A 27,491-nucleotide genomic window follows, 5' to 3' on the forward strand; every position below is an offset into this window, starting at 1 on the left:
CTCAGGAGGTGGGAGGGGGTCAGAGGTGCCCCGGACGACCTCACTGTCATCACCAGCCCCACAAGAACACTGTCCCCTCATCCGCCCTGCGGCCCCTGCGTGGTCGGGAGGCCCCAGGCCTGGCTCCCGTGACACGGTTCATCGGCCCGCATGGCGCCTGCCCGGGCTGCCCGGCGAGCTGTGGGGCTGCCCTCTGTGGCTTCCTTTCCATGGGAAGGTGTGTCCCAGTTGCAAGGAGCCCACTGCCAGGCGCATGCTTGTGCCCGACATGCAGCGTGCTGGGTGCCACCGTGCGCCTCCAGAAGCTGCGCTCACCATTCCTGGTGAGGTCCTGATTTGTCCTTGTCCCGAAAAAGAAGAGCAGGAGGTGCCTGTCCGTGCCACCATCTGTCTTCCAAGCGATGACGCTGTTTTTTCTTCCAGAGCAATACAAGCTGCTGAGCGACCACATCGAGCAGATGGCCGCTGAGTAGGCCGCGGGAGGCGGCCCGAGGCCCCCCAGGAGGACTGAGGGTGCACGCTGCTCCCCCAGGCCAGCGACTGGCTGTCACCCACCCGACGACCTTGCATGACCTCGGCAGCACCCAGAGCCACTCCCGCCGCCTCCAACTAGTGGTTAGAAGAATCTGCCGCCGTCCCCCTGCCCCCTCCGCCTGTGCCTGCCCCCATCCACGTGCCAGAGTGTCCCTCAGATTACCGAGGTGACCGTCATACCCCTGATTGTCAGGCCTGTGACATGGGACCTAGAGGGAGGAGGAGGAAGGAGCCAGGACCAGGATGGGCACAGGGCAGTGACTGCCGCAGCCTCTGGGACGAGAGGGGGGATGGGGCGCACGTGGGAATGTAGATAAGGCAGCTGTGAGCCAGCACACGCCAGGGATGTGGGCAGCCATGGGTGACAATCTGGGGCCCTCCCTTCAGGTGTGGAACAGAGGGTGCTCCCTCAGACGGGCTCCCTGCTGAGCAGCAGGCGTGTGGAGGGGCCGAGGGCCTCTCACTGCTGGGCCGGGGCTGGTGCTGGTTTGTCCCCAGCTCCCTGCCCTGTGTGACAGGAACGGAGTCACAGGCACCTTGAGGGGGAGAGACACCAGCAAAGAGGACGTTCTTTCCTGGCTGCAGAGGCCCGGCCACCCCAGGGGCATGTGCACACCCTGCAGACCGTGGGACCTGGGTGGCTTTGTCAGTCACGCCAGCACCAAGGTGTCTGCGTCAGACCCTATGAAACCTTCCCGGGCAGCCGACGGCTTCCCTCTGAAGCAGAGAAAGTTCCAGAGCTCGTGTCCTGGAGCAGCGTCTGGCTGTCTCATGATGGAGCACGGAAAAGAGACGTGTCTTCAGTAGCTGCAAGACAGCCGCCCCTTCTAAAAGCAGACAGTCCCGCTCTTTATGTATAAAAAGACAGAAGGCCCTGTGTCCGTGTTAGGGACAGAAGGCAGAGGAGGCTTCTGGGGCGACCGTGCGAGGCTCACATGCGGAGCGTGGCCGTCGGCCCCGGAGCCCCAGACAGCACCTTCCCGCCACAGCCCAGGCGGCTAGCTTCCTCCTGCAGACCTTGCGGTGCCCCGGGCCGGGAAAGCGCAGCCTTTCTCCCGGGTTTGTGCCAGGCCCACCAGCTCCCCCCGCCTCCCGCCTACCATCCTGGGCGCCGACTCCTCTCCCCCTTCCCCTCTTGGCCTATTCTCCCTCGCTGCCTCCTCCGACCCATGGTCACAGCACGACACCCACGTGCCCGATAGTCAGTTATCCGGCCAGTGCTGGAAAGGTTTTGCTGTTGGAAGGCCTCCCTGGAATGTTCCAGAGAGAGCAGGGGTCAGCTGAGCCATAGAACGCACATGCACATGGTTGTGAGTGGGGTCTGAGGGTGCAGTGGGAACGGGCACCAGCTGGGAGACCCTCACGGGGAGTGGACTCAACGTTATGCTGGCACGGTGGGTGTGTGGAGTCGCCCGTCTGGTGAGGTCACCGGCCAGAGCGCCGCAGCGTTTCCGGTCTGCTTGAGGCGTCGCAGGCAGGCGTGCGGGCTGCAGGGTCCCCCAGCCATGTGCGTGTCTCTGTCGAAGGCGTTTCGGGGAAATAACGTCAAGTGAATGGGGCTGTGGGCCCTCCTCCTGCAACGCCTTCTTCAGGTGATGCCACCCACGCGTCCGGCCATGGCCCTGGGTGCACCGTGCTCCCCTCTCCGCTAAAGTCAGGGCCCCGCCCAGCAGCTCGTCGGCACTCTTGCAGGGCTGTCCCGTTGGCTGTGTCATCCTCACCTTATCATTCCTTAGTAGTTAGTTGAAATGCATTAAGGCTCAAAGGTGCCCAGAAGACTTCTCCTTGTACTCGTGAGACTCTTGTATCGAGGTTTGAGTTCGGCCTGCCTTCTCGAGGAAGAGCAGTGGATCCTGACACTCTGTCCGGGGTGGTGGCCAGCACGGCGCGGGCGGGGCCACATGGCTTCTGAAGGACGTGCAGCCTGGACTTGTGTGGGCTTTGCCCAGCACTTTCACTTCCAAGATGATCTCGAGACGTTTTTTCCCATATAATCCTGAAATAGCAGTTGAAGGTGGAAGCGAGGATTACTTTGGTTTCCCCCGCCTCACTCCTTGTCCTTAGAGATCCAGCTCCTAAGAGTGGAGGAAATCCGGCCCCAGCGCTGCTGCCTGACCAGCCCGACCAGGGAGTGCTCCAGAGGCCTCAGGGTGACAGGTGCCGAGGTGGCTCCGGGGCTGCTCTGCGGTCCCCTGTTGGCAGCTACCTTTGAGCGTTTCTCCTTGGAGCACCTCTGGCCAGTGTCACCTGGAGGAGCACAGTGTCCCATCCCTCAAAAAAGGCTGGCAGCTCATCTCACTGAGATTTCCTCTGTCCCCTGGGACGTCATCCCTTCCCTCCGGGCCCGTCTGGAGCGGACGTGAGGGGGCTCTGGTGGCGAGCAGACCCAGCTCGCGCTCTCAGAGGCCCTGAGAGTGACTCACCCTGATGCTCCCAGGGACACGTTGGTGAAAGAGAGCTCTGGTCCTCCTTGCTGTTAACCAGGGACCTTAGACTCGGGCCGGGAGCGTCAGATGGCATCCGAGGAGAGAGTTCCAGGCCCAGCAGGTAGAGGGACCAAGGCCGGGAGCCTCGCAGGGCTCTCGCTAGCAGCGGCTTTTCAGATCTCCTGCCATCTGTCCTCCAGGGCTCTGTGGATCCTAGTGAGCCAAATGCAGCTGATTCTCCCAAATAAAGAGTTCCTGCTCACAGAAACCCGCGGTAATGTGGCTTTGTGTGCTTTTAGCCTCTGCTACAATGTTAGCGTTGTTGGTGGATGTTTCAGCCGGGCCACGTTCACACTCAGCTTGCGTCTGCTGTGTGTGACTGTGCGCGTCTAAGCAAAGGCAGGAAGACAAGATCCTGATACTGCCAGTTATTGTGCAGTGGCGTGGAGTAGACTAGCATTTTCCTATTGCCGAAAGAAAAAAAGTGGGCTAGGAAGCTCTTACCTGACCAAAAAGAGGTCTAGAAAGAGTCCAGTTCCTGACTTCTGCACTCAAATGAAAACCCGTTCAGGTTTTCACGTTCACGCCGTGAGCCCACCTTGGGTTACACGGAGGCCCAGGCGAGAGCCTCATGTCCAGGAGCTGAAGCCAGGGGACCATGTCGCTGGCCTCCCTACATCCAGGGAGAGGTGGGGCTCGTTGCCATGGAGACAAGGCAGCAGCCTTGAGGCTTGCTTTTCTGTGGGTTAATTTATCACCGGGAGGGAGCACCTGGCATCCAGACTCCCGATGTGAGAAGCACGGTTCACACCACCAGGGGGTTTGTAAGAGGCTTCGTCCCACCCGGGGGACTGGGGACCGTAACCAGAAATCAGGGCCGCAAGCTGCCCGCCCGGCCTCCCTGGGCAACACAGCATCCTGACCAGTGGGCTTTTCGATTAGGGAGGGTCCGTGTAGACCCATGTGGTTGGATGAGCTTTATGACCAAATTACCTAAAACTTGAGACAACGGGGGTGGTGGGCAGGAGGGCCGAGTCCAGAACAGTGGGGAGCTTGGGAAGGAGGGTCCCTCGTGCAGGGCAGAAGGCAGGAGGGCAGCGAGGCCCAGCCCCAACCTTGGGGAGCGGCGGAGCAGCCCCCTGGGCCCGCCCGGCCGGTGGTCTCGACCAGTGTCTCCTCTCCCCTTCCTCAGCCGGAGGCAAGGCTGTGGGTGGGGTCTCGCTCCCTCGGGCCCCCACCAGCCTCCTCGTTCTCCTGAAGCGTTTGCTCAGAGGGCTCAGTCCCACCCAGTTCACCTGTAAATCCTTGATTCCTTTTTCTGGTTCTTGAGGCTGAGTCTCACTGGGGAAGCTTTCCGCTGAGTCTCAGGGCAAAGGGAAGTGCATTGGCGGGAAGTGCCCCCAACTGACTGCCGTACAGTGTGCAGACCTCAGACAGAGCCAGGGCCTGCTTGAGCCACACAGGCCACACGTCCCGGTATGTCCTTGTCACCGTGTGGCCAGGAATAGGAATGTGTTGTTTTGCCAGAAAGCAAATGGCTGAGTCATTTCCAGATTGTTCACACCCAGCGACTACCCTCAACGTGAGGACCATCCTCTGGGGTGGGCTCACGCGGGGCCCTATCCTGCACCTCGGCCTCCCCTGCTGTCCCCGGGCCTCGTGCCCTGTACTTCTCGGGAATGGATGGGACGGGTGTCTCCAGGGGGCCGATGCCTCGTTCCCTGGGAGCCTGGTGCTGGCCCGTGCCTCGAGTCAGCCTGTCTGTCTAAGCTCCGAGCAGTGAGATGAGTGAAGAGCTCAAGGGTGTAACCCCACCCTCACCGTGTCCAGGGGACTCAGGTGTCCCCGAGACTTCAGTGGGGCAGTACTCCCAGGACTGTTGCAAAGGGAGACGCTTGTCATCTCCAGGAGAGAGTGAGGCTGGTCTGGGTTTGCCCATCTTCCCATCACTTCCGCGCACACACTCCGGCAGGCCATCCGTGCAGTGGGGGTTGAACCCAGATCCTCGCTCGACCTGCCGACCCCGGGCTTCCGCAGGGCATAGTCGGCCCAGAGTGAGTGGCCAGCTGGAGCTCGCCCGGGCACCCCGAAAGTGTCTGCACTTTAACGAGAAACAGGCCTCCATTGGCAAACCCTCTTCGACCCGCTGGCGCGTCCTGGAATTGGGCGACCGTGCCTGTCCCCTCCTGGCCCCGGACGATGTGTCGTGAGAAGAGAAGGGAGAAATGTGCAGTGGGTGCGTCTCCCCCAGGGGTCCACGGCAAGGAGGGCTCGCCGTCGGGAGTGAGGCTCAATCCAGGAGGGGTCCCGACCTCTCTCCTGTCCCGGAGCCCAGCGAGGTCACAAGCAAACCTCGCTTCCGGTGGGCGCCTTGAGAAAGACGAGCCGAACATTTGATGGCTAGAGATGCTGGAACTGCAACCGCCAGGCGCGTCCCTTAGATAACATAAGTGTTGGCGCTCGGCCCACGTGCCGCCTTTGTTGGAAGCTGCAGCCTCTGCTGGGACATCCCGCGGGGCCCCCCACACTCGTCCTGGTTTCTCTTTCACCTGTTCGTCTCGGACCTGAAGGTGCCATCGCCACATCCAGACGTGGCCGTTAGCGGCCAGGGGTGCATCGGGGTGCCGGTGTCCCCTGCGTCACGGTCCTGTGATCTTGGGTCCCGCTAGGTGATGTTCCACAAACCGTATTTTAAGGCTGAGAAAGTTTCAAGGTTGAAGACCTCAGAACCGTGCTGAAATCAAAGCTGTTTCCTGTGAAGAAAAAAAAATGTCTATATATTGCACCTCGGATTGTCAGAAGGTGGAAACTGAAATAAATTATCTTTCAAAAAAAAAGTCGGTCTGTTTAATTTGTTTTCACATATCCGTGAGGACTTTCTGTGGAGTTGGCAGTCTCCTCAGTGACAATTGGTGGCCTTTCAGAAGAAAACATTTTTTCTGAGGTCAAATAGACGGTCTCCCCATTCAGGTGGAGCGTGTGGTTCTCCTCCAGGTGTGTGTGTGTCTCATGGGAAGCTCGAGAAAAGGGGGTGCTCCTCAGATGGCACAGAGCCCCCACTGTCCGAGCTGCCCCCGGGGCATGTGTAGTGGGGCCCCCCTGGACTCTGCCCGGCCTCCGGGACGCCCCGGGCCTTCCCGCTGGAATCCTGACCTCGCTTCCCCTCTGAGCCCAGGCTGCCTCGCCTCTTGTATTCGGGGTAGGGGGCTGGACGTGGGACCCGAGGACACCTCCTCCCTGACAAACAGGATGCCTCTATTGGCCCTTCCCAGCCTGGTCAGCAGACCTACTGTGTGAGTTGTTTGGGCTTTCTCTTTGTCCAAGTGTAAGAGGTCAGTAGCCACGTTCCAAGCCTCTGGCCTCAGCAGGTCTGGGGGGTGGCTGAGGAGCAGCAAAGGCCTGGGAGGAGGGTCCTGGGTCCCTGAAGCGGCAGGCTTGGCCCCAAGGGCCCTGGGACGGGATGGTTCCAGCCGAGATGGACCAGGGTACCCTCGCTGTCACCAGGTGGGGTGGGGCCCGACCTCCGTGCCCCCAGCTCTCCACTCAGTCTGGAGGAACACTGTCCCCTCCCAGCCAAATGAGGAGGGACAGCCTGGGCGGCAGACGTCCCCAGCCCTGGGATGTCACATCTGACTTTTCCTCCTGTGCTGGGAGGATTCCTCCAGCAGCAGCCAAGGGCTCGATTCAGGGGCCACTCCGAGGAAGGGGGAGGACCCCTCTGACGGGCAGCAGAGACCCTGAGGAGCCAGGGCAGGGCGGGGCAGGCCCCCTTCCACCTCCCAGCGACCACTGTGTGCCTTTTGCCAAATCATTGCCTGAGCCTTGGTTTCTCCATCTGTAAACCGGGAAGGCCATCGCAGCCTGCCCGGGGCGGCCCTGCGAGCGTGTTTGCAGAGGGCAGGGCTGTCCTGCTCACTCCAGCCCATCCCTCAGCTCCCTATCGGGGAGGAAACCCCCGGGGGCGTCCCGGAGGAAGCTTCCTGCCCACTAAAGAGAAAAGAAAGAAAAAGGACCAAACCCTGGTGTCTACATTTTATAGGAATAAACTTCAGATGTATTCAAAACTCACAAAACTAATATAAAAGAAATGTAAGCAATTTTAAGATTTGAAATGGTGTTTCTTGCTGAGTTGTAACCTTTTCCTTCTGACCTATCGAAGCTTAAAACCGCACGAGGCTTCTGGCACATCCTGCGTGACAGTTTTTTCTCCATAAATTCGTGCTGAGCGCTGCCATCTGCAGCCTGACTCCAGGCTCCCTCCTGCCACAGCGCCAGAGGCGCTGCGGGTCCCCAAAAGGGAGTGTCTCCCGTCTTCCTGCATCTGGGACGAGGCTGCTACTCACGCAGTCGTGTTCAATGTCGCGGAGTCAGCGGGTGCCCGCCTGCCTCCCGCAGGAGACGTCTGCACAGGCTGCCCTGGGAGCAGTGGAGTGGGTTTGTCCTCAGCGGCTGCGAGGGAAAGAGCAGGAGACCCCAAAATCATGCTCCTTCCTTCCCTGCCCACCCACCTCCCACCTCCCGGCCCCAAGAGAGAGACACTCCGAATTTTGTTGTCACATCCTAAGTGACCTCCCCACGGAGACAGTGACCGGGAAGGCTCCTGGCCAGCTGTCCACCCAGAATGAGGAACAATGGGTCTCTTGGGTGCCCTGGGGCCAGAGGGCAAGGGGGAGGCCTCTCACACCATCAGCTTACATTTAACAAGCACCTACTGTGTACCAGGTGCCCCCAGGCCCCAGGGCCATGCGGTGAATGAGCTCGGTCATTCTCCTTCAGACCATGGGTGGGGGCAGCACACAGCCGAGGTTAACAAAGGTGTGCATTTGTGTGTGTGTGTGCACATATATGTGCTTACAATATAAAAATATGAGATAAAATGCGTAGTATAAAAGTGACTATACATAGTATACAGTACAGTCTATGATATACTATTTTATGAACTATTATATAGAAAATGTAGCACGTTTTAGTCGTTTGTGGAGAGAGTGTCCTCCCTGGTGGAATCAAGGTGGGCTTCCCTGAGGAGGTGCCGTGGAGCTGGATTTGGGTAGTAAAGATCACACGGTGAGGATGTTAGTCCTGCAGTACGCACGAAGAAGGTTTTGTGTCCCCACTTTGCCGATGAGGAAATCGAGGTGCCCCAAGTGGGGAATCAGATCAAGGGCCAGCTGGCCCCAGAGCGGAGCCTGCATCCACCAGGCTGGCTCGAGAGGCCGCGGCCCAACCCTTCTCAGAAGCGGTCCTCCGAAGGCAGCGTGAGTGTGCTGGGGACCATGACGCAGAGCACGATGTCCCCAAGACTGTCGGGAACTCGCTCCCCAAGCGTGCACCCCCGGAGCGCCCAGGCGGGTGGCCAGCGAGTGCACGGAGCCCACCCCTCCCTTCACCTGCACCCCCCACCCCTGGACTTCTGTGATGTGTCCCCGGTCCCAGGGTCATCCTGCACAACACGTCCGTGTGTGATGGGGGAATTGTGTCCCCCCCAAACTCATGCTGAGGTCCTAACTCCCAGTCCCAGAACACGAGCTTATCTGGAAAGAGGGTCCTTGGGAGGTGATCTGTCAGGATGAGGTCATCCCCGGGTGGGTGGCCCCTCGCCCAGTGTGACTGGGGTCCTGGTACAGAGAGGGCATGTGGACCAGCCACGCACGGGGAGAAGCCACGTGACGGCGGAGGCGGGGACCAGAGCGATGTCTACCGGCCGAGGGACACAGGGACGGCCAGCAGCACCCGTGCCGGGGCGGAGGAGAGGGGGTGGCCGGGACAGACCCCCCCCCCCAGCCCTCGGACGGCCCCCCACTGGCACCCTGACCCTGGCCCGCAGGGCCCGGCGCGGGGGAGAGCAGGCGGCTGTGGTTTCGAGCCCCCACTGGTGGGACTTCGTTCTGCGGCTGTGGGAGACTGACGACCGCGCTCTCGACAGGGCACAGGTCTCAACGCCCAGGGTCCCCAGGTCACAGGACAGGAGCCGAGACCCAGCATGGCTGCCGTTAAGACACGCCTGTGTTTATTGAGCCCCAGGTACCGTGCTGGGCACGCTGACCCCCAGAGCCACCTGGGCGGCCAGCGGTGTTGTCCCGGTCGTCCGGATGAGGAGACTGAGGCTCACAGGGCACGTGCCTCTCCCAAGGGCACACAGCGGAGCCGCCCCCCGCCCCCAGCATCCAGCCCCATTTTTCCAACTGGGGGGTTCTCGTCCTATTGGTGGAGTCCCTGCCTCTGTCCCCTGAGGTCCTCCACGGGGTCCTCGTCAGTAGAGTCATCCTCACTCGCCTCCTCTTCTTTTCTCTGGTTCCGTATGGGGCTCTCAGCACTCTGAATAATAATCATCATCACAAAAACATCAGTAATAATAATGACGGCCACAAGTTCTGTTTTCTAAGGGTTTTGTGTAGATTTGTTCACCTAATAGTCACGACAACCCTACGAGGGGGTTACTATTATCAGCCCCACTTTGCAGGTGACGACTCTAAGGCACAGAGGGGTTAAGGAACTTACCCAAGGTCACACAGCCTGGGAGCAGTGAGTTTGACCCAGGCAGTCTGGCTGAGGGCTGTCCTTCCTCCACGGCCTTTGACCCTGATTGGCATGAGGCCTCTTAGCGTCTTTATTTAGCCTACTTGGTTGAACACTCAAAGGTGCCAGGTGTCCGTGTGGAAATATAAATGTGCCTGATTACAGGCCTTGCTGGGCTCGTAAGGTAAGTAGCATAGGCACCCGGTTATTTTCCTAAAATCTGAGACATTCTGACCTCTGAAACCCACGGGCCACGGGCTGGAGGCAGGAGGGGCTGGTGCCGAGCCCTCAGCTTCCCAGGTGGACGCTTCCCGGTGCCTCTGGGGGGCACTCTGGACACATGGCCCCGCGGGTTACCGATGCCACCTCCAGGCAGGTGAGGGTCAGACTCAGGGTGCCCCCACACTGCCCAGGCAGCGCCCCCTTCTCGGAGTCTCTGTTCCCAGATGGCCTCTCTGGGTCACTTCACTGTGTCACAGGAGTAACACTCCCCCCCTGGAGCTCACCTGGCCGGCGAGAGACCCCAGGCTGGCTAGGGAGGGCGCGGTGTCCGTGAGCGGCCGAGGGTCGTACAGCCCGTAGACTCCACGCATCTTGGCTCTAAAATCCTGCCGAGGGGAGACCAGGGGGGTTGGATCCGATTGGGAAACACACACCGGGCGTGGGGCAGGGCGGGGAGCAGATGGTGGGACCCAAGTGCGAGCACAGCCCACGCTGCCGGGACCCCCGCCCACACCAGGTCCCATCTGAGGGCCTCCTGTTCGTTATCCCGTACGATCTACCACAGCCCAGTAAGTGAGCACTATTATCCCATTTTACAGACGGGAAAACTGAGGCCCAGAGAGGCTAGGTGACGCGTCCATAGACACACAGGAAAGTTAGCGATCAGCCTCGTCCCCGGGAATATGGTAGAGATGCGCGAATGCAGGAGAGCCCAGGCACTCTGCATTCAACCTCAAACGCTGGCTTAAAGCTTATCCTCAAGTTCTTTGACGCGTCTCCCATCAGGATCTGGACTATCCCTCTCGTCCCTTCAACGCGGCCTTGGCAACTCGCACTCTAAGTGTGGAATGCGGCGCCAGCGGCGCTGTTACTGCCGGGGCTGGGTCATAAAGGTGACGTGGTTCTGTCTTGGGATGCTCGCCCTGGGACCCAGCCGCTGTGCCATGAAGAAGCCCACGCCAGGTGGAGAGGCCACGGGTGGATATTCTGGCTGCAGACCCCGCTGGGGACCCAGACAGGGCGGGCTTGGGGATGCACGGCTCGTGCAGGCGCACAGGGCCCCCAGCTCAGAAGGACTCTCCTGTCATTGTCTTGACGTTCCTAACAACTGTTGAACGGAGGGCCCGCGTTTCCGTTTTGCACCGAGTTCTGCAAAACGCGTGGCTGGCCCTGTGCCCAGATGACGGCTGTCATCCACCGGACAGGAGCGGGAAGCCCATGACTCCAGCCCCAGCTACCGACGGACTGAAGGCTGATGAGAGATCCAGGGAGGACCGCCTGGCTGCACCCGCCAACCCCGGAACCGCAAAAGAGTCCCACGGCAGACGACTGCGGGATCCATCACTAGGCCTGGCACTGTGGGTTGTGGCCAACTCAGACAGCTCGTGCTAGATTCATCAGATCAGATGGGGACAGACAATAAGCCCTGCGTCTGCATCCAAACTATGGCGAACACCAGCACAGAGACGCTTTCTGTTGTGGTGATTCATTTGTCTGGGGTTTTTTTCTTTTTTTTTTTTCTGGTGAGGAAGATTGGCCCTGAGCTAACATCCGTGCCCATCTTCCTCTACTTTCTATGTGGGACGCCTACCACAGCATGGTGTGCCAAGCGGTGCCATGTCCGCACCCGGGATCTGAACCTGCGAACCCTGGGGCTGCAGAATTGGAGCGTGGGAACCTAACTGCTAAGCCACGAGGCCAGCCCCCGTTTGTTTGGTTTCAGTGACCTCGTTGATGTTCCAGATAGATCGTGTTGGGAAAATTCCCACCCCTAGGTTTGGCGCCCAGGGGCGGATATTTAAAACAGTTCATCAGAACATGTCCTCAAGATATCAACATTGCAGAACGCTGCCAACAAGAGCTGCTCCTATCAAGGGGCCTGCCTGGTGGCGCAGCGGTTAAGTGTGCCCGTTCTGCTTCGGCGGCCCAGGCTTCACCGATTCAGATCCCGGGTGCAGACATGGCACTGCTTGTCAAGCCATGCTATGGCAGGCGTCCCACATATAAAGGAGAGGAAGATGGGCTCAGGGCCAGTCTTCCTCAGCAGAAAGAGGAGGATTGGCAGTAGTTAGCTCAGGGCTAATCTTCCTCAAAGGAAAAAAACACCTGCTCCTATCAAGACAGGACCAAAATAGAACTCGGCCCCCCACCTGCCACCGAAGGGGAAGCGGGGCCTGGCGCCCTACCCACCTCCAGGTCTCTCTCCAGGTCGTAGTTCTCCAGGGCCTGGAAGGCGCTGGAATACACCTCCACCGCTTTGGCGTGGAAGACCATCTCAATGGTTATGAAGTCTGAGAAAATTTTCTGTGGGGAGAGAAGCCGGGATCACGCAAGCAGCACTGTCAGCGGGAGGGGCCTGGGGCGCCCGCACGTGGACCAACCGGCGGCTGGGACCAACCGGCGGCCGGGGCTTAGCTGTCCTGTGGGGACGGGTCCTAGGTCAACACTTTAATTTATTTCTGATCACACAGCTAATGCACTCCCCTTCAAAAGCTGCCTCGCACAGGGATGGTTCCGGAAGGTGGAGGGCTCGTTTCTCAGCAAGGACTGCTGAGGGGCGTCCCTTCCTCAGCTCTGTCACCTGGGCTCGCCACACAGCCTTTGCTTCTCTCACTCCAAGGCCAGGTGTCTGCAGGTTGATGGCTACAAAACCTCAGCCGCTGTCACCAGGGGCTGTGGGGGGGGCGGTCTTCCAGGAGCAGGAGGGGTGCTGCTGGTAGACGGGGCCCCACCGAGAGGCCCCACAGCCTGAGCCGGCTTGCCAGAATGTAACGAGGTGTCGGCTTCTCCTGGTCAGATGTTTCAGCCCAGTTCAGCAAGCTCTGACAGAGTTCCTGCTGTGTCCAGGCCCAGTGGGGGCTCCTGCCATGTGGGGGCGCAGCACAAGCTCCTACTGTGCGGGGGCCCAGCACAAGCTCCTACCCTGTGGGGGCCCAGCACAAGGTCATCCTGCGTGGGGGGCCCAGCACAAGCTCCTACTGTGCGGGGGCCCAGCACAAGCTCCTACCCTGTGGGGGCCCAGCACAAGGTCATCCTGCGTGGGGGGCCCAGCACAAGCTCCTACTGTGTGCGGGGCCCTAGCAGAGTCTCTCTCTTTGCTTTAGGGCCCAGCAAGACAGAGGCTTGGTGCTGAGGGAGGAGCCGCAGTTTGGAAACGCACCACCTCACCTGACATGGGAAGCCCCCGGGGAGGCAGCCCGGGGAAGCCCCCAAACCAGCCGAGGAGAAGAAGGGGAGGGGACAGAAATGCCCGCCCCCCACCTCCTCCCCTCAGGAGGCAGCGCAGTGGGGACAGCTGCGCGTCAGGAGGCAGGGCTGTATCCTGCCATTTCCTGGCCTGTGGCCTCCAGGAAATGACCGATCCTCTGGGAGCCTCAGCTTATTCATCTGCACAGGGGGACAAGGGTGGCCCCAGTTCTCAGAGGCTACGAGAGACGCAGCCAATGCGGTGGTTCTCGGTTTGCGCTGCCCGTTCTCCATCTGCGCTGCCCACATCAGCACCAGCCCCACCTCAGGGGCGGGGAGGGTCGGAAATGCGAATTCTCTGGCCACCCCAGCCCACTGAATGGGCTCCCGGCTGGGCCCAGCCATCGCCGTCTGCAGGTGACTTCTGCTGAAAGCGTTCCCACATTCTCTGATAGGAGCTGGTGGGCTACGTTATAAACATGATCGTTTTATTAGAGTCGCGACCTAAAACCTATATGGTGGGAATCATAATTTTAAGTTCTGGTTTTTCTCTCAAAATTGGGAGAGCTTCACAGGGGGTGGTTTGAACAAGTGTCTCTTACACACTTAACCCCAGAAGTGTAAGGACGCCCATTTTAAACATGTGCTGCCCCAGACCATGGAGGCCAGAATCTTGTCAGCTCCTGCTGGCGCCCACTGGGCCCAGCCTTCGGGCCACGTAAACAGCAGGTGCCTAATAACGGTGAGCTGGGGGTTTCAGGGCCTGCCTGCTTCACAGTTGCCTGGGCACCAATTACCACTGCCTCCCTAGCTCTTGCGTTCGTTGCCTTTGTTTATTTATCCCTCATTCATTTCCCAAATCTTTACTGAGCGCTCGCTAAGTGCCAGGTCCACGACCTGGTGCCCAGGACCCAGCAGGGGACACGACAGGCGGGGGTCCGCCCTGAGGCACCGACGTGTGGTGTGGGAGGTGGACGTGGAGCAGTGAGGTCGCCGCCACGCCCTGCACTCCCTGAGGAGCAGCACACGTAACAGGGTTCCCCCAGGGGTATCAACTCAAGGAAGATGGGGGCCTCGCCTCCTGGCTGTGGTGCCCCCGCCTCAGGCACAGCGCCTGGCACATAGTAGGTGTGTATTCAACATTTGTTAGATTAACAAGTGAACCAAAGATATAATTAATCATCCCCCTGGGATAACTGCCCCCAGAGGGACATAACAGACTGTGTTAACGAGGGACCAGATGGGTGTGGGGGTCCAGGAGAGTTTACTGAAGGATGAGGAGGTGTTAACTCCATACAGAGTAAGGGCAGAGTCTTCCTGACAGAGGGCACAGCCTGTGCAAAGGCCCTGAGGTACAAAAGGGCTTGGTGCCCTTGAGCTTGGAGAGGCTGGAGGGCTGGGCTGGGGCTTCCAGAGCCTTGGGGAGGATTTTGGCCTTTATCCTTGGAACAAGGGAAGCCATGGGAGGGACAAAGTGGAGGGACAAAGGCAGGAGTGACAAAGTGGAGCTGCCTCTCGTGAGATCCCTGGGGCTGCAATTTGGAAAATGGACTAGAGAGGATCAAGCCGGGGGCAGGGGCCTCAGATCCGTTTGTCCTTAGAGACCCTGACCCCCTGTGGCCCTCCTGCGGGAGCTGGGCTGCGGGCCCAGGATTGCCGTGGGGATGGATGGGGTCCAGGTGGGAGGGAGGGAGGAACCTGCGTTTAGAGCTTCAGGAAGGAAAGGAGACAGCAGGGCGGTCCCGGGGGTGGCGTGGAGAGGCAGGGGCCAGGGAGACACTCTGCCACGTCCTTCTGGGGTGGCGGCCGGCTGCCTGTTGGGGGGCAGGGCCTCCTCCAACGCTGCCTTCCGGGCGGCCAGCTGTGCGGACAGCTGCCCTTGTGCTGCCGGCCACCACCCCCGCGGCCAGGATCAGGCCAGGATTAACTGTCCTGGGAGCCGGGCTCTGAGCTCGAGCGAGTGGGCACCAGCTCACACACACACACGCACACACAACCCCAGGGGCGCACACACGCACTCACACAGGCACGCGGGCACACACGGGGCAGGCCACGGTACGTCCAGCACAGGACCGGCCACGCCTACCTGTAGGTCCTTCAGCTTCTGCTTCTGGAAGGTGTCGATCGTTTCCTCTAGCTGCTGGGTGGTGCGGCTGGCGTCCACCGAGGCCCTCTGCACCCTGGTCTCTGCCTGGCCCAGAGAGAGGAAGTGCCATGGGGGGCACCCCCCATGGATCAGCCTCAGTCTCCCCCCTACTTTGGGGCCAGCTCTCCTGCGTCGTGGGTGTCTCTTGCCAACGTGGTCATTGAAGGAATGGCTGAGTAGGACCGTGGCTAAAGGGGCTGGCGCTGCTTGGACAGACCCACTTACTAGCTGTGTGACCTCGGGCAAGTCACTTAACCTCTCTGAGCCTCAATCTCCTTGCCTGCAAACGGAACAGTGATAAGACCCGCTTGCAGGATTGTTGTGAGAATTAAGGAGTGGGCACCATGGAGCTATTCTTATAACAGGGACGCCACGTTCACTGATAATTCATTCCAGCACGTGGAATGCTTTTAGGTAATCAATTCATTGGTTCCTTTGATCGACATCTACATGACCCGACCCCATGCCAGACCCCGCACGTGAGGAACCTGGATTTTAGAGTCAGACGCCCTCAGAGCCGAGTTCTGGGTTTGCCCTTTAACTCCCTTTGTGACCTTGGGCAAGTCACCTTCCTCGGCCTCAGTTTCCCTCTCTGGAGGTGCCCACCTCGTGGGAGCATTCAGTAGGTGACTCTGATGAGGTCACAGGGCCGTGGAGGGGAGTGACTGGTTGAATAGTGTCCCCAATGGGACAGAGCCCCCAGCCCGCTGCTTCCCCCGCACCTGGGACTCCCGCACCTGCCTAGGTGGAAGCTCGCCCGGCCGTGCGTGCGGGAGCCCGCTGGTTACCTGTGTGCGAGTCCGCCTCCGCCAGCCAGCTGCGGACACTCACCTGGGACTGCGGGAGGGCTGCTAAGGAGCCGGTGAACTCAGGTGGCCCCTGGCCGCCCCACTCAGAGGGGGCCCATGGCAAACAGCCACCCCGCCCCCAGCCCCAGGCCCCCTTCCAAGGAAGGATACGATCATTTGCCTGTCCGAGGGCGACTTCTGCCTCAGTTTCTCCAGCTTTTCCAGTTGTTTGATCTCGTTATTCCGGACGCGTTTGAATTTCTTGATCTCGGCCTAAGGGGAACAGAGGGTGTTTTCGGGGCATCCTGGCGACAAGCCCAGCCGCCGCCACCCTGGAGCGCCCCGCTCACCCGGGTCTGCTTTATCTGCGCCCCATAGAGCTTCAGGGGGGTGACGACCTTGGTCTCCAGCCTCTCGACCTGGGAACACGGATGCACAGAGACTCAGGGCGGACGAGCCAGCAGAGGCCTGGAGGGTGCGCGGCCCCCAGCCTGCATTCGTGGAGCGCCGTCTGCACACCTGGAGCTGCGTGGCTGGGGAGCAGGGGAGCCCCTGACACCCTCCCTTGCCCCCAGGGGTTGCGAGCGCGGGCCTGGGCTCAGGGCTCCGCAGGGCTGGGCGCCACATGTCATCTTGCTGAGCCTCGCTCCCTGGCCTGTAAAATGGGTGTAGTGACTGTCCCCGCCCAGGGCTCCATGACAGTTCTGTGGAACCCACGCTGTTTCGGTCTCCCGCGCGCCTTAGGATCTCGCCGGGGAGGCTCGACAGACCCTCAGGGAACACAGGCTAGCTCGGGATTCGGAGCTGACTGCACTGTGCAGCCACCAAGGATGCAGCACGGGGGGCGAGGGGACCCTCCCACCCTGAGCCAGTGCCTGTGCGCCAGGCCTAACGCTAGATCCTGGAATGAACAATATCAGTAATAGTAACACGATCACAACGAAAGCCAATGTTGGCTACGTACCCCGCACCCCCCATTGTTCTAAATCTGTGGGTGTCACCCTACAGCAGGCCTGCGAGTCCCCCCACCCCCACCCCGGGGCTCCTTAGAACCCTGATTGCCGGACACCACCCCAGGGGTTCTGACTCTGCCGTCCCGGGTGTGGCCTGAGGACCTGCATTTCCGACAAGCTCCCAGGTGAGGCTGATGCCTTGCAGACAGGGGTCCCCTGAACCCCTGGCTTGCCAGATGGGCCAGAGCAGCTGGGCTCCCCACGACCCTGGGAAGGGGAAGCACAAATCTAGAGAAAAATTGGTTTTCCCAGGTGACGAAAGGAACAGGGACACCTCCCCTCTCTTACAGTATTTCTTTTAGAAAACTCAGGATGGTAAACCCTTTCTCTGTCCCTCTGAGATGTATGTAAGCCTTTAAAACGCTAAATAAGCGCCCGGCAGGCTGGACAAGGCGGCAGGATGGTCATCTCCTTGAGACGCAGACTTCAAGGAGGCAGCGTCTCTGGGGAGCTGCACCCGTGCACTCCGAGCTGTCACAGAGACGTGAGCAGTGTCGTTGCTCCTTTGGATAAAGACATCAGCTCGCACAGGTGGCCGCCCACACGCCAGGTGGGATTTGGAAGTCCCTGGTGACAAATGGTGCCCTCCGTCCCCCTCCCGAGGGGCGAGCGGCACCCGTCTTGAGAACGCGAGTGCGTGTGACGGGTTCTTTCTGCCTGGGAACGCAGCGGGGTGAGGTCTCTGTCTGTCTCTGCCATCACTTCCCAGGTCGCCTGTGACGTGCGTCACAGTCTGGTTTAACGCGTGTTCACCAGAAAAGCTGTTTTGTTCTTTTCTCCCACTGGAGAGAGGATGTCTCCGGGCCGGCAGGAGATTTTTATTCTTAATTATTTCCCCACCATGCCGCAGCCTCCCCAGCATTGCTCCAGGTCGGGGACCCTGGGGCTGTGCCTTGTGCCGGGGACAGGTGGGCCCACCGCGCTGCCCGCAGGGCCCCTCCCTGGGTCTCCTTGCCTTGTCCACCCCTCGTCCGCCTCGGCTGAGCCCCCGGGTGGCCGCACCCACCTCGGCCTGTCGGTAATCCTGCACTTTGGCCAGGTCCTCAGCGAAGCTCCTCACGGCGGCCCGCAGCTCGGGGGTCTCGGTGTTGGCGAAGTCGACAAGCTGTCTGACCAGCTGGTCGGCCTTGTCCCGCAGCCGGGCCGTCTTGCGGGTGTAGGCGGCCAGCAGCGAGCAGAACTGGCCGAAGTACTTCTCGGCGTTGCTCACCGTGTTCTCCATGCCCCGCACCTGGCTGTCCCTGGGGAGGCGGGGGCCTGAGGGCGGTTCTGGCAGTGACGCCCAGCCAGGCCGGGACGGCGACGCGGGGTCCCCCTCCATCGCCCTCCTGCCAGGCGCCCGGTCCCTGCATGATGCTTAGGGTGCTGCGTGAGCCCATCAAGGCAGGTGCGGGAGACCAGTGGGTCGCGGGCTGTCCAGTGGCCGGGCACGGATGCAAACGCGGGTTTGGCCCCAAGCCGGCCCTTCCCTCTCTGCGACCCTTGAGAGGCCCTGGTCCTCCTGGCTGTCATTGCTTGTTCCCAGCAGCCCTGGCCGCAGCTCCTCTTCCCTTGGAAATGCCCCTTCCACCTTTGCCCAGCTGTCAAAATTCTCTCCTGGCTCCGAACCCCGAAGCTTTTATTTTTGGACCAGTTTGAGGTTGACAGAAACCCCAAGTGGACTGTCCCCCTGGAGCACACAGCTTTTCCCATCATTAACGTCTCGCGGGGGTGGGGTACACTGGTGATGACCGAGGAGCCAACGCGGATACACTGTCATCACCTAGCTCAGCGGTTTCCACGTGGGTCCACTCAAGGGCTGCGCCTTCTGTGGCTCCCGACAAGCGCCCGATGCCCCGTGTCCCCCGTGCCAGTGTCATCGAGGGTGGTGCCCATGTCCTCCTCATCCCCCCGTTCTCCCCACAGCCCGGGGCCTCGAGTCTGTCCCTCTGACATGTCACCTGTTGCCTGGTCCTCTCGCCCTCCGCATCTCAGGGTGCGAGTTGCTGACTGACCTCAACGTGCTGCGGGCCAGGCACCCGCCCATCGTAGGTGCTGACAAGGCGGCACAGCCTCCCGCCCGCCCCTCCGCACCCTCTCCTCGCCCCTCGCCCCCAGGTCGTCCCCCTCCAGCCCATTTGACCACAGTCCCCCGTGCAACCCTCTCATCACGTCCCTGAAGCCAGAAAGTCCCTGAGGAGCAGCCCTCTGTCCTCCGCCCAGCGAACCCTAACTCGCGCAGAACTCGCAGTTTGCAAAGTGCTCCACTTGGAAGTAAAGCACTATTCCTGTCACCGACTTAAAACTGAGTAAAGTGAGGCCCAGAGAGGCGAAGCATCTTGCTCAAGGTCACACAGCCACCACAGCCTCTATTCCTCCGGGTGGGGTCCTCGGACCTCCTCAACCACAATCAGCTGGGGCACAAGTTAAACATGCAGATTCCCAGGCCCCCACCCCACACTGGGAGCCAGAACCCCTGTGAGCGGGGCTTAGGGGGCTGCGTTGTTAAGGAATCGAATCAAGTGATTCGCAGGCACCCTGGAGTTTGTGACCCTCAGAGGAAGCAGGTGTGGGAACACCGATCAAGGGGCAGGCGAGCTTCAAGGGAGCAGTGACAGGATCAGGCTGGGGGCAGTGGGGTTGGGGATGAGTCCACGGGGGAGGGGGGTGATGCCTGCTGGGGCTTTGAGGCACAAAGAGGAGTTTTCTCAGTGGAGGCGAGCCAGGGAAGGAGGGGTGAACCCTGTGAATTTGACCAGCTCAGAGCTGTGAGCAGTAATGCTGGAGAAGCAGACAGAGGTCAGATTCCAGAAGGCTCTATAGTCCCGGTCCCCATCTTCCCTCGACCTTGAGGTGGGGCAGAGTTGGAGGGGGAGCACCCCTCACCACCACCACCCCTGCCAGTCCTGGCTGCCCCCACCTCTCTTGGCGCATCAGCCCCCAAACCCCACCGCCCGCTCTCTCCCAGCCGGGCCAGCGCAGGCCACTCACCTGGAGAGAACAATGTTCATTGTGACGAGAGGCGCCGGCTGTCCGGGTCTCGGGGAGCAACGAGGGGCCCCAGGGGTCCCACAGGCCCAGGAGAAGCCGGGCAGGGCTGGGCACAGCTGTGTGGTCTGGGCTCAAGGGACGCTGCCACCTGGTTGCCAGGCAACTTGGCCACCCACAGCCACCCTGGGAGGAGCCTCGGCTGGTCGCCTGGCAACCCCTGCCCCGGGCAGCCTCCCAGGGGCTTAGGAGGCCTCACCCAGCCTTGCGTTGGCCCAGGGGCTCCCAGAGAGGCCTGCTCCCCCTTTCCAGTTGGGGTTCCGAGGATCCGGGCGTGTTGGGGGTCCCCAGGAGGCGGCAGTGGTTGGATTTAGGGCAGAGGGCCTGGGCTCCGTCGCGCTCTGAGGTGCCTCTTCCCACGAGGAGGCCGCCCGGCTGTCCCCAGAGTCGGGGCTGAGGGTCCCAGGGGATCCGGTGCTCAGGATGGGGGTGCGAAAAGGCACCGAGTCAACGTGGGGGTCCTGACGCCTCGTTGCTGGATGGAGGGCACAGGGCGCCAGCCCAAAGGAACATCTTGAACGTGGTCATCAGCGTTTTCATTGTTTTTTTCCCTTATTATAAAAACAGCACCTGGCCGTTGTTAGAAAAGTAAGAAAATAAACGAAGACGACGCAGCAGCGCGTGTCTGGCTGTGACTTCAGTCCAGCGCGGCTACCGAGCGTCGGATGGGTGCATCGCATCACATATGCTGCACCAGCAGAAAAGAGGTGAGAGAGCGACGGCAGCAACAAGGCTGAGAGTGGAGGAGGCTCAGCTGGAGCACAGCAGCAGAACGCTGGTCCCTGGAGCCCCACGGGACTGGACACGGTTCTGTTCCCTCTGTGCAGGTCCGGAGGTTTTCATAAGGAAGAGCCTTTTTTTTTGAAGTAAGGACTTTAGAGTCAGCTAACCATGAGTTCGAATCCCAGACCCAAGCCCTGCTGTGTGACCTTGGGCAAGTCGCTTGACCTCTCTGGGCATCAGTCTCCTTCCCTGTAAAATGGGATCATGACAATATCTCCTTGCTTCCTTGTTAGGAGAGTTAAGTCCGTGGCGTGAGGCAAACGGACAGGGCAGGGGCAGACCCTTGCTGCAGCTCCTTGCACATAGGCCCAGGGTGCTGACCGCTCCCAGGTGGCTGTCACGGGGACCCCGCCATCTTGTGCTGGTTGCCTGCCCCTTCCCCACACTTCTCTGTGCCCTGTGTTCCCTGCAGGCCCTGAGCGATGCATACACCTAGCTCAGCTCTTCCTACCCGGGGCACACCACCTCCCTGACACCCCACCTGGTGGCTCGGACCCGTCCCCCGGGGCTCACTGGTCATTACGAGGCTCTGCCCTGCAGGATGGCAGGCAGGGTGGGTTAGGCGGCTCCTGTGCCCCTGCTGGGGGTGGGGGCTGCAGTGGGTTGAATAGTGTCCCCCCGAATGCACGTCCACGCAGCGCCCCAGAAAGCGACCTTATTGGGAAGCAGGGTCTGTGTGGAGACAGTCAGCTGAGCGAGTCAGGCTGGAGCGGGGGGGCCGGTGTCCTCAGAAGAAGAGAAGCAGAGACACAGGGAGGACGGCCGTGTGACCGCAGGGGCAGGACTGGGGCGCCGAGGCCACGCACACGGGAGCTGGGGGAGGCGGGAAGGCTCCCCCCGCCCTAGAGGGAGCGGCCGCTGCGCCTGGAGCTGGGACTCCGGCCTCCAGGACGGGGCAAGAGGGAGCCTCTGCGGTTTTAACCCCCAGGCCGTGGGCATTTCGCTCAGGCGGCCCCAGGACCCTCATCCCGGTCCAGAGAGAACTGCCGGCAGCCCTGCCACGTCCTCCCGCCTGTTCCCCTCCCGGCAGGGGCTGGTGGGTCACATGGCTACCCGGGGTCCCCTGACTTCACCCCCGAGTCCTCCTGCAACGCCACAGCTCCCGCGCCGCCTCTCCCCTGCACCCTTGGACCACAAATACCCGCTGCCCGCTCTCCGGCTCCGCTCAGGGGCAGCGGACCTCCCAACCGGAGGACCAGCTCCCGGGGAGGAGGATGGGCCGTGCACCCCGGCCGTCCGTCGGTCAGTTGATTATTTCCCTCCCCCCAGGCCTGCTGAGGGTCTCCTCTGCCTAGAAGTGGCCTGGATGGAGGAGGCGCCCTCTTGCTGAGGGGTTCCAGCTCCGTCCTGGCTCCTCCTGGGGTCCTCGGCCGAGCAAGCAGCTCCACTGCGTCTCCTTGGCCCTCCTGCCCTCCCGTCCAGCCTCCCCTCAGGAGGAATTCTCCCCCAGTGACGGCCATTTCCTCCTCTCTGCTCCCTTTTTACAACTTTGCAAACTAGCGGCCTGTCCCCCTCTGTTCCCTCCACTCCCACCGCCCTTCCAGCCACTGCCTCAGGCGTCCACCCCACGGCCACCTCCAACCAGTCCTGCCCCCAGCGTCTAGGACAATTGGAGCTTCCAGAATCCCCCGCCCCCCGGGGGTCTTGATGCCGCCCCCTCCTGGCTTCCCTGGCTTCCCTCCTCCTGGCTCCCCGTGGTGAGCCCACCACGGCGGGGGGGAGGGCCTGACCACTCGCAGGTCACACCTCCGCGGCCGCTCTGCGAATGTCCGCTGCCCACTGCACAGCCTCCCCCAGACCGCGCTCGCGCTCTGGAAACTCAAAACGGAACCCAGGAATTCCGAGGGCCCCCCAAGCTGCTCCGCTCACCTCCCTGTTTACGTCTCTGCTTGACACCGGGCCTGCCTCTCCCTGCCCGTTTGGAGGAAGCTCCATCATGGTCCTGAGGCCTGATTGCGTCCTAGCCGGTGACGTCGCTCCCTCGCCCTCGCTCCAACTTCATCCACACTCGGGCAGGTAATTCCCACCATAATGACAACAACCCCTCTGGGGCCAGCCCTGTGACAGCCCTGTGACAGCCCTGCACATCTGCGTTCTTATTCACTCCTCACACACGCGGAAGCCGTTAGACACACTTTTTCTTACCAAAGGATGGGTTTTCTTTTAAAAGCAGCATTTGGAAATCAGCAGGACAACATAGTTGGAGACATGAAATTTCGCTTAAAAAGGTAATCTTTTCAGTTAACCAGCTCCTACAGTCGGTCCTCTGTGTCAACTCCCTCGCCCTATAGTGTCCAATCATTTTATCAAACACTAAGCTTGGTGTTGCTGTGAAGGTGTTTGGTAGATGTGGTCAGCATCTACAATCAGTTGGCTTTAAGTAAAGGAGGTGACCCTGGATAACGAGGGTGGGCCTCACCCAATCAGGTGAAGGCCTCAACCAAAGTGAAGTTTCCAGAGAAGGAGAAATTCTGCCTCAAGACAGCTCCTGCCTGAATTTCCTGCCCGCTCTACGGATTTCGGCCTCGCCAGACCCCAGGGTCAAGTCAGCCAATGGCTTCAAATAAATCTCGTGTATCCGACTTGTTCTGTTTCTCTGGTGACCCCAGCTCTTCCAGGACAAGGAGAAGCTGCAAAGCCGGTTCGGGTTGGGCCGCTCAGGGCAGGAGTGGGCTGTGCTGCAGGCAGTGAGCACCAGAGGGCAGCAGAGACCCCCTAATGGGGCATTCCGAGCAGGGGGCACGGTGGGCGGGGCCACCCCGGGAAGCGCGCGGAGGAAGCCGACCCCAGAAAAGCGGCCTTGGCCCGGGATGGGGAAAGGGCACCGGGCCGTGGGGAGGGGCAACGGCTTAATCCACATCTCAGAAACTCTAAGGAGCTTTGAAGAATGAAAGCCACCTCCCAGTAGGGCCACACGGGGACATCTTGTGGCCAGAGAGAGAAAGGCTGAGAGGCGGGGGTGGGGGAGGAGGACGCGCCCCCGGGCCACCTCCCCGCCCCAGACCCCTTCGCCCCGCTGGGCTGCAGGGGGAGCCGGGCCGAGTCCTGGAGCCCCTGTGCGCCCGGCTGGGGCCCATGGGCGCGCGCTCTCCTGTAAATGTATTTGTGCGGACCACGTGGGAAGGCCGCAGACCCCCGACCCTCCCAGAGGCCAGCGTGCGCCTCTGGCCAGCAGGGACGGTCACCTGTAGGACTCAAGTGACCCCCACCGGGGAGGCTAACGCGATGGAGCGCCGCACCCGACGCCCTGTCTCCGTGTTCACGTTCCCCGTTGTCCCACGTTGTCCCGCCAATGTCGCCCATCCTGGTTTCTCCGCTGAGTCGGGACGCGTGGCAGTTCCTGCCCGAGTCTGTCCAGCCTCCTTGAATTGGGAACTGCAGCCCGGCCTTTTCTTTCTATTTTGTAACTTTTTATTTTGAAATCATTTCAGCGGTACAGAAATAAGACAAGAACTCCTTCACCCCATTTCTGCCATGGTTAACGTTTTACTGCCTTCGTCGTCCTGTCTCTCCCGTCCCCGCTACGTGTATTTTATCTTCTGAACCGCTGAGAGCAGGTGGCAGATCGGATGCCCGGGTTCCCAAATATGCGGTGTATGTCCCCAAGAGCAGGACCAGCCCTTCCGCAGCCACAGGACAAATGGCAAAGCCGAAAACGAGCACCGCGACATCTTATTATGTCCTATTATCTAATCTACAGACTGTATTCAGATTTCCCACTTGTCCCAATAATGTCTCTTTAGTACATAAGCAAACAGACAATTTTCTCCTACTCCAGGATCCAATCCAAGGTCACCTGCTGTCTTTAGCTGGCATGATTCTGGTGTTTTTGTGGCCAGTTGCTTCGGGGAACGTTGCTCCTTTTGAGTTCGTAGACATTTTGCTGCAGGAGCCCTCAGAGGGGGTCCTGGGTCCTGCCCCCCTTTAAGACGCCCGCCCAGATTCCTTCCTGTGGGGACAACCGCCTCACTTCCCTCCCCGTCTCCAGCTCTCCGCCCCGTCCCCTTCGCAGATGCGCACAGCTCCCTGCCTCTGGAGCTCTCTGCCCTGGCTGAGTCCAGGCTCCCCACATAGTGCCCCAGGGCAGGCCAGAGCCCCTCTGAGCCTCGGTTTCCTCGTCTGTGAAGTGGGTACAGTAATCACCCACCCTTGTAGGGCCACCTCCAGGAGGAAATGAGATGGTGCCGGGAAGGGACCCTCGGTGTCCGGCCACAGTCCCTCAGGGCAGGATGGAGGGTGCCTGCCAGTGCCCAGAGGGTCCTCAGTCCTCACGTGGGGTCTGCCCACATCAGGCTGGGGGGCTCCTCCCTCCTGGCATCCAAGCTCTGGACATTATTAGTGCAGCAAAGACTGAATTCGCCTTCTTTTAGCAGCCACGTCACCCTGCGCTGACCCGTCACAGACCGCACAGAGCCGGCGGGCTGGGACGGGAACTCGGGAAGGGGGCTCCGTTCGCGGCTGCTGCGGACCCCACAATCGGCAGCCACTTGGCAGCCCTGCCGGCATTTCTTCCGATTCTGAGTCCGGCCCTGGGGACGTGCTGAGAGGCCCAGCGGGGATGGGGTTGAGTGGAGTCCCCGGCTGGGTCCCAGTTGGAGAAAGCAGCTGGGTGGTCCCGGCCCAGGGATGTGGCTCCATCCTAGATCGGCCAGCACTGGGGGCATCAGGCGAGCCTGGGGAGGGGTACGGCCGGAGAGGGGCAATGGGGAAGCGCTTCCCCGACCACCCGGCCCTGACGTGGCAAAGAGCAAGTAAAGAACCAAGCAGGACTTCCAGGTTCCACACGATGGGCAGCCTCTGGAAGGCGAGGGGTCTTGTCCTGCCCGTCCCCCTACCCCAGACTCTGCCTCCTGCTCTGCCTGCTGACCTCCAGAACATGAGCGAGTAAATGTGTGTTGTTTGAAGCCACTAAGTTCGTGGTCGTTGGCTGCAGCAGCCACAGGAAACTCCTTTTTAACTCAAAGCCTGGCTTTTCACCCCCTCTCTGGGGCTGGCCATGGAGGACACGGGAGTCATGCAACCCGGGGACCAGAGGACTCCTGGGGGTGGTGTCCCGGGGACACTGACCGTGGAGGCCCCACCACCCTCGTCGGCCTTTCTCAAGGCCCCACTCCTGGGCACGGGGCCCCTGGTGCTTTCCTCCTGCTCTTTGTTCCGGTTCTTCCCATTCTTTCCCATTACTTAGGAAAGCGTTGGTCACAAGTCAGAGGAAACCCCAAATAATCCTGGCTTTAAGAAGATAGAAATTTGCTTCTCACTTGTGGGGGGATCCATGAGGTCAGGGTCTAGATTTCTCCTATTTTGTTCTTCTCTTGGCTTCTGTTCCCAGAGTCACTTCATGGTCCAAAATGGCTACTGGCACTCCAGCCATCACATCCACCATCTAGTCATCAAGAAGAAGGGAGGGGCAAGGAAGGGCATCCCCTTTCTTTACGTAAGTTGTCCACATCACTTTGCACTTACATCCCGTTGGTCAGAACTTGGTCACATGGCCACACCTAGCTGCAAGGGAGGCTGGGAAATGTAGTCTAGGCTGCAGGCCCCACGTCTGCCAACTCCCCATCGGCTCAGTTGGGGTTCAAACCCACGAAAGCCCCAGCCTCAGAGGACTGGATGTTGACCCCCCCAGCCCCTCCTGATGGGGCCCAGTGTCAGGGATCTGAGGACCTCGCCAGGCCCCCCGTGTTCCCTGGAATTTGGGGCTCGTGTGCTGGCCAGGCAGCAGTGACAGGCCTGGTGTTCCGTCCTTCTCCAGGCCAGTGGCGGCCTTGCCTCCCCAGGCTCGAGATGGTGTTTGCATCGCTGTCTGCCTGCAGTCTTGACCCAACACTTAGGAAAGGCCCTCAGGTTTCTTCAGCTGAGCAGAAGAAAAGACAGAAAACCCAAATCATGCTTTCCCTGGAAAACCCTGGGGTGATTTCACAGCCTGGTGGTGCCCGGAGTTGAGGAGGGGGTGGAGCAGCTGCTATCTGGGTCCACCAGACAGGGGGAAAACTCCAGGAGCACCGTGGGGTGCGGGCCCTGGAGAACCGGGAGGGGGACCCTGGGGGGAGGCCTCAGGGGTCGTGGGGTCAAGTCCTGCCTTGACCACTGCCATGCTGTGTGACCTTGGGCAGATCACTTCTCCTCTCTGAGTCTCCTGTTCTTATCTGTATAACGAGAGGGTGGGAGCAAGGGTGTCCCGTCCCTGCCGCCCTGGGCATCTCTCTCACATCCCAGACGCCCCTGCACTCTGAGCCGTGCGGCTTTCTGAGAGCAGAGAGGCCTCTGCTCCCAGCTCACCACTGACGCCGGACCCCCCGGCCCCGGGAGCCAGCCCCGGTTCCACGGAAGGGCCACTGTCCTCTCTCTTCTCTCGTCTGCTGGACTCCGGGCAGCACAGACAATTCCAGAACAGGAGAGCCTTGCTGCCCATTAGGCAGAGGGAAGACAATGCAGGAGTGATCAGCAGCCCCCGGGAGGAGAGAGAAAGGGGAGGAGCTGGGAACTAAAACCCTACGATGCACTTATTCATGTGTTTCACAAAGCATTTCTTTTCCTAATTATAGAAAATCCAGAAACACAGGTAAAAAGTCTGGAGGAAAAAGCCCACAATCCACACTGAGAGATATCTGTTAGTAACACTTGGGTCCATTTCTCTACAATCGCTTTGGTAAATAATTTATATGATTTCATAATTTCTAATATCCCAAGCCTCCCCGTGTTGTATCTCATAAACTTTGCATTGGTATAATTTTTATTTTTTCCCACCTTTTTATTTTAAAACATTTAAAAAATGAAGAACAACAGGAAAAAACAGGACAATATACTTTGCACATGAACCACCTATTTTCAAATATCGTCAGTGTTT

General features: G+C 60.3%; 2 protein-coding genes across 5 annotated transcripts in view; one reads left to right on the forward strand and one right to left on the reverse strand.

Annotated features, from left to right (window-relative positions):
- KIAA0513 (KIAA0513 ortholog) overlaps positions 1–3,228 on the forward strand; it is a 55,557-nt gene extending 52,329 nt beyond the window's left edge. For all 4 annotated transcript variants that reach the window (XM_070612420.1, XM_070612422.1, XM_070612421.1 and 1 more), the window contains one exon: positions 424–3,228. In XM_070612420.1, the coding sequence (XP_070468521.1) occupies positions 424–473 (50 nt within the window). In that variant the 3' untranslated portion in view covers positions 474–3,228. The remainder of the gene's footprint in view (positions 1–423) is intronic.
- A 5,717-nt stretch (positions 3,229–8,945) lies between these two features.
- CIBAR2 (CBY1 interacting BAR domain containing 2) lies at positions 8,946–19,942 on the reverse strand. Its single transcript, XM_070612424.1, has 9 exons — positions 19,802–19,942; positions 17,838–18,072; positions 16,169–16,237; positions 15,990–16,091; positions 15,862–15,867; positions 14,971–15,075; positions 11,889–12,002; positions 9,983–10,084; positions 8,946–9,275 (listed from the first exon to the last, which is right to left on the reverse strand). The coding sequence occupies exons 1-9, from the start codon at positions 19,819–19,821 to the stop codon at positions 9,159–9,161; spliced, it is 870 nt and encodes a 289-aa protein (XP_070468525.1). The 5' UTR covers positions 19,822–19,942; the 3' UTR covers positions 8,946–9,158.
- Positions 19,943–27,491: the final 7,549 nt, after the last annotated feature.

This window comes from Equus przewalskii, chromosome 3 (assembly GCF_037783145.1).
Source record: "Equus przewalskii isolate Varuska chromosome 3, EquPr2, whole genome shotgun sequence".
NCBI lineage: Eukaryota > Metazoa > Chordata > Mammalia > Perissodactyla > Equidae > Equus > Equus przewalskii.